The 10,088-nt window shown below is 58.4% G+C and overlaps 1 protein-coding gene across 2 annotated transcripts in view; it reads right to left on the bottom strand.

Annotated features, from left to right (window-relative positions):
- The window catches only part of SNX33 (sorting nexin 33), a 32,012-nt gene extending 21,936 nt beyond the window's left edge, over positions 1 to 10,076 (bottom strand). Inside the window, exons 1-2 of one of the 2 annotated variants that reach the window (XM_015639172.3) lie at positions 8,442 to 10,076; positions 3,555 to 3,680 (exon numbers count right to left, since the gene is read on the bottom strand). In XM_015639172.3, the coding sequence (XP_015494658.1) occupies positions 3,556 to 3,680; positions 8,442 to 9,882 (1,566 nt within the window). In that variant the 5' untranslated portion in view covers positions 9,883 to 10,076 and the 3' untranslated portion in view covers position 3,555. Of the gene's footprint in view, positions 1 to 3,554; positions 3,681 to 5,655; positions 6,492 to 8,441 lie in introns of those variants that run through there. The other variant, XM_015639171.3, reaches the window with a different exon arrangement.
- Between the last annotated feature and the right edge of the window lie 12 nt (positions 10,077 to 10,088).

Raw genomic sequence — 10,088 nt, 5'->3', positions numbered from 1 at the left:
GCCATAGCTGGGAGATTGCCAGGGCTGTACTGCTCCCCAAAGGCTGGGACAACTTCTGCCATTGACTCCATATCACAGCTCTGCACCTCCCCATCTCACTGATATTTTATTATCTTCATTATTTACATATCCCCAGTGAGGGACGGGGGCTGCATCCACCTCCATCCACCAAGGGCTGCCCTGGAAGCATCGCTGTGTTTTCCTTCCCCGTGATTCTCGCCTTGTGCCCAGGGATTAAATAGAAGGAACGTGGCCTATTTTGTAGGGAACACTGAAAGCAAACCGGGTTATTTTTAAGGCTTGTGGTTGTATCCCTGCTGCTGGGAAACATCCCCTTCCTGAGGTCAGGGGAGGACAGGCAGTAACCTGGAAAATGGCAGTGAGGACAGCGGCTCTCCAGGGCCAAGCTCTGCTGGCAGGGTTTAAATCCTCAAAACTGAAGGATTGGGTTATTCTGGGTTTGCAGGCTCAGAGTGCTACCACTGCCACTCACCCACCTGAGGAAGGGCTGAGGGCCCAGGTGGGCCCCTGCCTGGACATGAAACACAAACCACAGCCCAAACAATCTCAGAAGTTTCCTGGCCAGGCCCTTCCCTGGCACCCTTCCCTGCCAAGCTGGATATAAAGCTAGCAGAGGTTCAGGGAAGATCATGGAATTTGGGTTGGAAGGGGTCTTAAAGGTCATCTTGTTCCACCCCCCTGCCATGGGCAGGGACATCTTCCACTATCCCAGGTTGCTCCAAGCCTCATTCAACCTGGCCTGAACACTTCCAGGGATGGAGCAGCCACAGCTTCTCTGGGCACCCTGTGCCAGGGCCTCACAACCCTCACAGGGAACAATTTCTTCACAATATTCCATCTATCCCTGCCATCTGTCAGTGAGAAGCCATTCGCTTCCTGTCCTGTCACTCCAGGCCCTTGTCCAAAGTCCCTCTCCACGTCTCTTGGACCCCATTTTGGCCTTTGAAAGGGTTCTAAGATCTCCCTGGAGCCTTTTCCTCTCCAGGTGAACACCCTCAGTTCTCCCAGCCTGTCCCCAGAGCCCTTGGAGAGGATCTTGGGAAGAAGGAAGGGGACCATAACCCCACGGCCATCCCACCTGTGCCAGGCTGGATCCAGCACCTCTCCTGGGTAACAACAGCAGCGTGGGCCCAGGTCAGGTTTCAGCAGGAGCTGGAGGCACTGGGGCTCCCAGGTGGGGATGGACATGGAGCAGGAGGGGAGGCTGTCACAGCTCCAGTGACATGAACCAGTTTCCAGGCACCTATTCAAATGCAAACAAAGAATCCACCCAGGGCAGGTTGGATCCTCGGGTTTTGAAACCCGCCCTCGCCCTCTCCTCCGGGAAGCTTCAGCCATGCAAATGTAGGGCTTCAACAAATGTGGGACTTTATTCCCAGCCTGACTTCAGGCCAGCACAGGAGTCTGGGGCCCATGTAAGCATCACAGACCTCAAAAATCCCCCCCTGCTCTGGACCAAAACAGCTGCAGGAGCTTGGAACAGCATTGTCCACATTTCTCCTGGCAGTGAGCACAGGAACCTCCTGTGCTTAAGCAGGGAGCCCCACTCTGTTACGGGAAGGCTTGGTCCCATGGCTCTGGCCTCTCTGTCCTAATCTCAAAACCTCCCTGGCAGCTCTCACCAGACCCAGGAGATGCTCTGGACTTCACTGGGAGTCAGAAGCAGCATCCCCAGGTCCCCTCGGGGGGCACAGGTCATTCTGCCTGATGGCAGGTGATGAGGAGCAGTCTCCTGGGAGGGCAGGAGGACACCAAGGCAGGTGAAGAGGGGGTCAGGTCCTCCTAGGAGCTGTCCTATGTGGAAAGCTCAGAGCTAGACCCGAGGCTGACTACAGCTGCATAGTGTGATGAGGCTCAGCACCTCCACTTGGCTCCAAGCCAAGCCCAGTGCCCCGGGATGCCAGGAGCCCTCCCTCCCTGCTACGTGCCTGTCTGATTTGGGCCAGTCATGCCCACAGCCTGCAGAACAGGCTCAGCTGGCAGCACGCCCGGCAGGATGGGATGGAGCCTGGGGGAAGAGCTGGAACATCACCCTGGGAGCACCTCAAACAAACCCACACAGGGACAGTGCTGGCCCCAGGAACCTGCCCACGTGAGATAAAGCACACGGATTTATGCTGCAGGGCCAGAGGTGATTCCCAGCTCCTAGGGAAAGCGTGGAGTGGTGAGGACCCGGACACCAGAAAGCATCCCCCATGCCTGCCATCGCTCCCCAGCCCAGCTGCGATTTAAATTTCCAACAAATCGAGCCTGACCTCTGTTTCCACACCCAGCAACTCCAAGGCAGACAGACAATGACGGAGGGATAACCACATCCCAGAGCCTGGGCTCCCCACCCCTCCTGCACAAACAACACACCCAGACACACAGCTCCCTGCAGCACAGGACCTACCTCCCCATGCTCAGCACCTTCCCAGAGACCGGAGAGAGTGAATCCAGGCTGGCACAGGGTCTGACCTGAGCATCACACTGACTGTGCCTAGGAGGGGGAACCTGGAAGGCTGACACACCCCCATTAAAGCTGATTCCCATCTTATTCCCTGAAACAGACACTGCTGATCCCCCATAATTTCCCTGGGCTGGGAGCAGGAGGGAGCATTTATAGCCACAGCCAAAGGAACCAGCTGGTGCTCGTATCCTTGCCTGGAGGAGCCAACTCAGGGTCATGCTTCGGAAATATTTGAGAAGCACAGCAATTAAAAGATTGGAGCTGGCAGGCTGAGCTGTCTCCCTCTGCCCTGATCCATGCCTGTGTCCTCCCACGTGCATCCGCCCAGAATCACTCCTCTACACGGCCACACGCTCATCCATCTCCTGACATGCTGGGGGTGGCAGTGAAACTCCAAAACTCCACTTGGCTCCATCGCCCGAGTTGCTGCTGACCCTAATGGGCAGGCAAGACTCGTCCCTGCTCCCCCAGGGTGCTCCCTGCTCCCTGTTAGCAGCTGTGCCTCTCCACCCCCCTTGCCAGCGTGTGCCGGCAGTGTGGCGTGCACAGCAAGCCTCATCCTGCCTGGCCGCCCCGCCAGCAGCTGCACCCTGTGCTCCCCCTTGCATGGGAGGAGCTGGGTTGGGTCACTGCGCTCCTTTGGTGCCTGATCCCGAATTACTGAGCACTGGTGGGTGTATCCATGTGGCTGGCAGGGCTCTGATCGGCGGCTCTGCTTGTCCCAGCATTCCCATCCTTCACCCTCCAGCTGTTTGGCTGGTCCCTGCGGGCCCCGAGCTGATTCTGCCCACCCTGCAGCATCTTGCTGGGCTCAGGATACTCGCACAGGTTGTCCCTACAGCATGAAAGTCTGGCCCACACACAAACCCAGAGCTCAGAACAAGGATGCCAGGTTTTCTTCCCATGGTGGAGGGAGGCCCAAAGAGAAGAAGATGCAAGACAAGAGCTCCAGGAAGCCACAAGCAGGAACAGAGGCTCTCTGATGCTGGCTGCAGAGATCTCCAGGGAGGATGCTTCAGCCACCACCACTGCTGCCACCTCCCAACCCTGCTGTCAACAGTGGCAGGACTCACACAGGGCCTACCTCAGCCTTGGCTTTCCCACGCAGGAGCAGCCTTGGGAAGTGGGAGGAGGAAATGGATCTGCTCCATGTTCCCGGTGCTTCCTCTCAATGCCCTGATTTTTTTCTCTTGTGGGAGCAGGGAACAGCCTGTGTCACAGATAACAAAGGCAGTGACAGACACTGCTGGGGCACCTGAAGCACTGTGGACATCCCCAGAGTCCTCCCCACCATCATTCTGCACCCCGGGACAGCCACCAAAATGCTCAGATCTGGTTCTACCCTCCAACCCTTGGCACATTTGCAGGATGCTATCAGAGGTGTGGGGGGCAGTGGCAGGATGCTCAACCCCCACATCTGGCCAAGGCAGGCTCTGAAATGCCCAGCCATGGGCAGTGAAGGCCCAGCTGCCTGCTGCCAAGTGGCAGAGGGAAAAGGCAGGAATGATCATGGAATACAGGTTCTAGCCAATGGATTTGCTGTGTTCTGGGAGTATGGTCCAGACATGAGGGTACAGAGGGGATGGATGGTGGTGCAGGGAAGCCTTTGTGGATGCTGAAGGACCACAGAGAGCACAGGTCCACCTTTGGGGAATCTGAGGCACAGCCTTCCAAAGGGGGGCACACAGCCCACAGGGACCTTAGCCCATCCCTGTCCCCCATTCCAGGACATGGAGGATGAACTCCTGGGGCGCTGGGACATCTCCTTGCTCCAGATGCACACCCCATCTTCAGGATATCCCAGGGACTGAGCTGCCATAGGACACCCCAGGCAGGGGATCCCCTTGCCAGCCAGGTCCAGGGGAGCTGGGATGTTGGCTCAGCCCTGGAGGCTGCTTGCAGTGCCAGAGGCTGGCTGCCTGCCCGGGGACGGCGGTGGCAGGCTCAATCCCAGTGCCCATTGTGCTCCTGAGGGAGCAGGACTGGGGGAAGGGACATGTTCTGGCCTCAACATGAGGCCAAGGCCACCAGGATTACCCAGAGCACGGCCAGCGGGGCTGGAGACCTGGCACTCCTGCAGGATTCGCACAAGGTTAGACACCATTCCCACGGCAGCTGAGCTGGGATGGGGCTGGGAAGAGGAGGGAATGGGGTGAGACAGTGCCGAGGAAGGATGTGGTCAGGTTAGGATGAGGACGGGATGGGATGGGGCTGGGGCAGGATGGGACCAGGGCGAGACAGTGCCAAGGCAGAACACGGCCAGGGTAAGATGGAAATGCAGTAGGATGGGGTTGGGATAGGATGGTATCAGAGTGGGATAGGACTGGAATGAGAATGGAGTGGGATGGTGCCATGTAAGGATGCGGCCTGGGTAGGATGGCACTAGAGTGGAACAGGGCCAGGCTAGGATGTGACCAGGCCAGAATGGAGCTTTGGTGGAATGGGGTTGGGATGGGATGGGATGGGATGGGATGGGATTGGGGTGGGATGGTGCCAGAGCATGCTGGGAATGGAGCAGGACGGAGCCACGGCAGGACGCAGCAGGGGTGGGACTGGTGTGGGAAGGACCCAGGCTGGGACGGGGCCACAGTGAAGGGGCCTGCCCTGGCTGTGGGATGCAGGAAGAAGCATGTCCTGCCTGGATGGAGGCTCCGTGCCAGGCTGTACCTCAGAGTGCTCATCCCTGCAGCCTGGGGCTGGGGAGGGCTCCGGGAGGATGGAGCGCAGCCCACAGCATTCCCAGCGTCGCTGTTAGTTTAACAATACCCCGCTGGCCTGCATGCCGGGGCTAATTTTATCCCTGGAGCCAGGCCAAGACAGCCCTAACTTTCCTCGCTGTGATTTATCCCAGCCATTTCCCTTCAAAAACAAGGCCCCCGTGCCAGCCCTGCAGTCTCCCAGGCAGCGGCACAGTGTCCTGGCCGGGGCAAAATGGGGCAGGATTCGCCCCTTGGTGGGCAAATGTTCAGAGAGCAGGAGGGGGGTTGCTGTGGGAACCCCTCCTGGGGTCATTCCCCCCACAGCACAGGGATGTTCAAAGCTGGCAGGAAGCCAGAGGATGCTCAGGAAGAGCCTTCCCCAGGATCCTGGAGCAGCTCTGTTTTCCACAGACATCTCTGGGAAGGAGGTGGGTGTTTTTTCTACCAATGATTTTATTGAAAAAGCTGTGGGGCTATTTTTTTTTTCCCTTTTTTTCCTTTTTTCTCCCTTTTCCCAGTCAGCAGCCATACTTGAGAAAGAGATTTCTCTTTGCTTCTGTGCATCTAGTTAAAAACTGATCTGTAAAAACACTGCAGAAAAATGGAAAATATTGAAAATATCTCATGACAGACAAAAAAATCTCTTCCAAATAAAGATCTCTTTTCTTCTCTTTTTTTTTTTTCCATCAGAAAAGCTTTTAGTGTGCAAAATGTTGACCGCTTGGATTTCTTCTCCCAGTGGGCTGGGATTCACCCACCCCTGCTCCAGGAGAGTGGGTTTTCAGAAAGCTAAAAATCCCTGGGCAGAGACCCCAGCACCATTACCTCCACATCTGTCCCTCTTGTGACCCCCCCTTGCTCCTGCCAGACCCGTGGCAGGGTGGGAGGTCCCCAGGGAAAGAGAGAGTTGGCACGGCCAGTCCGCGGGTGAGCCCTTTCCTGCCAGCCTGGGAAGGGGGGAAGAAAGCCCCGAGTCATTTGGTCACTAGCGTGTTGAGTTCCCGTCCATTCTCAGCCTGTCCTGGACACAGCAGGCCCGAGGGGCTGCGGGCAGAGCGGGAGGAGGCGTTAGAGGTTGTCGTACATGCGCAGCGTCTTCTCCAGCTGCTGGCTGACGCGCTGGTAGAAGACAATCTGCTGCCTCAGGTAGGACTGCATCATCCTCTTGAAGTCGGCCACGCGCCGCTCATGGAAGTGGTTCATCTCGGCCTGCAGGGCGAAGCCCACCACGCGGCAGCGCTTGCGGATCCCGTCCGCCTCCTCCTGGTCCATCCTGCCCTCGTCGCTCATCCGCTGGCTCTCCTTCACCTTGGCGAAGGCGCCTGGCGAGGCAGGGAGCAGCGTCAGGGGATCCGTGCGACCCTCGGGCCCCCTTCCCTGGGCAGCCCCGCTCGATCCCATCGCCTCCCCCGTGCTGGGATGCTGGCCTGGCCCCAAAGCAGAGGCACAGACCTGCCCCATGGAAGGGAGGGATCTGCCTGCATCTCCCCTTGCCTGTCAAATCCATCCCTCTCCTCCAGGCAGGCAAAGACCAGGAGCATTTTCCCTCTGGACTCTGGCATCTCCAGCTCTTTTTCCATCCCATCCCTGGGCAGTCAGCCTCATGTATAGCTGGGGGTCTGGGCTCCTGGAGTGCTGTGACTCGAGGCTTGGGGTGCCAAGCTGACGTGGGGCAGTGCTAGCACAGTCAAGCATCCCAGCCAAGCCTGCCCTCCAAATATTCCATGCCATTCCATGAATGGGGGTCAGGAGCAGCCCTGGGAGACCCCAGCCCCAGGAAGCAGTGAACCAGGATGTTACAAGGGCATGTGGTAGTGTCTGGAGCTCGGCTGGGAAAGCATCTCTCACTCTCAGAAGCAGCTGATGCTCTGACACCAGTTTTTTTCTCTCCTTCCATGTTTTTTTTACAGCTCGGTTTCGAAAGAATCCTGCTTGGATCCAGCCCTGCATTCCTCCCCCTCATTAGCACAGAGGCTAAAAAACTAAAAACAGGATCTGGCCCGCGCTGGGCTTTTTTCCCTTCTCACTGCCCCTTGCCAGGAGCACCAGACCCGGGGTTACAGTGCTCCCACTGCGCCAGCCCTGCTCCCAGAGGAGAGGAGGAGAAGGAAGAAGCAAAGTTTGGAGGCCAAATCCTGCCTTCCGCTCTGCCCACGCGGCCTCGCTTCCGGATGGGATCCAGCCCCTCTCCATGGGTAAACAACACTCAGAGGAAAGGCAAGGAAGCTGCCCGGGCAGGATTGAATCCTCACGGGCCCCTTTCACCTTCCCAGCCTCCCCCAGGGATGTGGAGTGATGCAGACATCCCTGCATTCTTGGACACAGAGAGCCCTGACTGGAAGAAAACCTGGGAAAACCTCTGGAAAACCTGGGAAAACCTCCTTTTCTGGGGAAAACCTCTCCTCCAGACTCTGGGGACACTGGTGTGGGTGTCCCCTCCCTGCTGCAGGGAGCTGGGCTGGGAGGAGTGTATGGACTTTGGCCCCACACTGGTGGCTGCCTGGGTGCAAAAGGACGCCGAGCTCTCCCTGCCTGCTGCCTACCCCAGAGAGAGAACAGCAGACACTTCTCCCCACATCTGATCCCACCAAATCCAGGGAACCGGGAAGAATGGGACATGGGGAGCTCTGATGCCCTGGGGGTGCTAACCTCTTCCTGCAAGGCTTGGAGGTGCAGGGACATGCTCCTGAAAAGTGCGACCCTGGCTGCCCCCAGAGGCTGTGTGTCCTCTATCCCACTGCCCTGCACAGCCCCCTTGACCCCTCTGGCCAAGCCAAGGCCATGTCTGGCCATGACCCAGCCCTGGGGGAGCAAGCTCTGGTATCCCTGCTGGCCACCCATCCACTGCCTTGGCAGGAAGGGAGGATGAGGAGGGACAAGTGGCAGTGGGTGGGGATGCACAAGAGGTGCCAGGCAGGTCACCCCAGAGCCAACAGCAGCAGTGCTGGCTCCTGTGCATGGGCTGGGGGGAAGTGACATCCATGCTGACCCTCCCAGCCAGTGCTTTCAGTAGCACCAGCAGCAGTTATGGAGTCCACAGCATCACTGGGGCAGACTCCGGAGCCCACAGCCCTAGCAGACTCTCCCAGGCTGGGGTGACTGGAGGGCTGTGCTAGCAGGGTTAGCTCCCTGAGAGGCACAGGCAGTGGTTCCCACTCCCATCCTCATTCCCCATTCCCTTCATGACCCAACAGAGGATTTCCTCATCCCACTTGCCACACCATTCCCACTCACATGGGGCCGTTCCTGGGGAGAATAGAATGCCACCTTACCTTTCTGCAGGTGGATGATGTCTGGGAAGTTGGAGAGGAGCCCTTGATACAAGGAGAGAGTGTCCAGCATGAGGAACAGGTCGTTCTTGGGCTGCTCAGCGAACATCTCCCCCACAGTCTCGTACGTCTTGCCCGTGTGGGAGATGGCGTTGTTGAGGGCATCCAAGCTGTAGGGAGGGTCCATGTGGAACGAGTGGCTGATGGCTTGGAAGGCATTGCCCAGCTTCTGGAACTCCTTCCGGAAGCCCCCGACGTGCTTGCGCACCAGCTCCGACGCCACGTTGGTCAGCTGCATGACGCTGTCGTCCATCTTCTTACTGAAGGCCTTGAAGGCATCCACGCGGTCTTCCACATCCTGCAGGTCCTGGTGCTCTGTGGGAATCTGGATGGTGAGGAGGAAGCTGGCACCCACCATCTCATCCTTCTCTGCCCGGCGTTTGCCCAGCTTCCACTGCTTCTCGTCGCGGCAGCAGAGGAAGTGCTGGAAGCCCTCGTACTGGGAGAGGACAGGGTGGCTGGTCATGTGCTCCATCCAGAGGATCAGCCGCCGCTTGCGCTTCTCGATGAAGTCCTCCTCGAAGCGGCCGGTGGCCTGCTTCTCGGGCAGGTGGGGCACCGAGATCACCGTGAACTTGTGCAGCAGGCGGTTGTAGAGCCAGTCAAAGTGCTTGTACCGCCGGTACACGGGCGAGTTGATGTTGCTGGGGGTCAGCTTGTAGGAGATGTAGCTCTTGATGCCCTTGAACTTGGTTTGCTTGGTGGGGTCCTCCACGGAGCAGATGAACGGGTGGGGGTTGGCCCTCCATTGGGGGCCTCTGGAGCCCATCTCGATGCAGTAGGTCTCGGCAATCTTGGACATCAGGGGCACGTCGCCCAGGATGAAGGCTTCCACCCCAGAGCGGACGAAGCAGGAGAAGCGGTTGAGGTTTCTCCCCACCACACTGCCCCTCTTGGAGGAGCTCATGCTGTCCTGCCTCTCCAGCACCGGCTTGGGCCGGTACCCAGCGTGCTGGTGGTGGCCATAGGCCGCTGGGTACTGAAGGCTGGGCGAGGGGTGCCCGTTGGTGCCCGGCGCGCTCCGGGGCTCCTCCACCACCGTGCACGCATCGTCCCAGTCATCCCAATCATCATCATCATCATCCTCAAAACTGCCCTGGTAGGAGATGCCAGGGTTGGGGGATGCCGAGTACAAGGAGGAATCGTGCCCCGGGGAACCGACAGGGCTGCTGGAATAGTCCGTGTAGTTGGAGCCCGAGCGGGAGCGGAGGATCTCGACGTAGGAAGCAGGGAAGAGGCCGGTCTCTCCACGGCTGTTTTGGCCCTGTAACCACCCGTCCAGGGAGTTCTCGCTGAAGATGACGAGCTCCTCGTTCTCCTGGATGCTGATTTCCTCTTTGTTTTCGCTCTGGAAGTTGTAAAGCGCTCTGGCTTTCAACGCCATGGCCGGTCCCGGGTCGGGAACAGGGGGGGAGCCAGCGGAACGCAATCCCCCCCGGCCAAAACAGCCCCCCCACCCCCGGCAATACCGCGGGCTCGCGCGGCTCCGGGATCACCACCACGCGCTGTGGGAAATGGCTTGGCCGCTTTCCCAGGAAAATAACAAAAAAAAAACAAAAAAAAAAAAAAAAAAAAAAATCCCTTACGAGG

The sequence above is a fragment of the Parus major genome, chromosome 10 (assembly GCF_001522545.3).
Source record: "Parus major isolate Abel chromosome 10, Parus_major1.1, whole genome shotgun sequence".
Lineage (NCBI taxonomy): Eukaryota > Metazoa > Chordata > Aves > Passeriformes > Paridae > Parus > Parus major.
The sequence above is the reverse complement of the archived record's forward strand: the minus strand, read 5'-3'. Positions and strand labels throughout refer to the sequence as shown.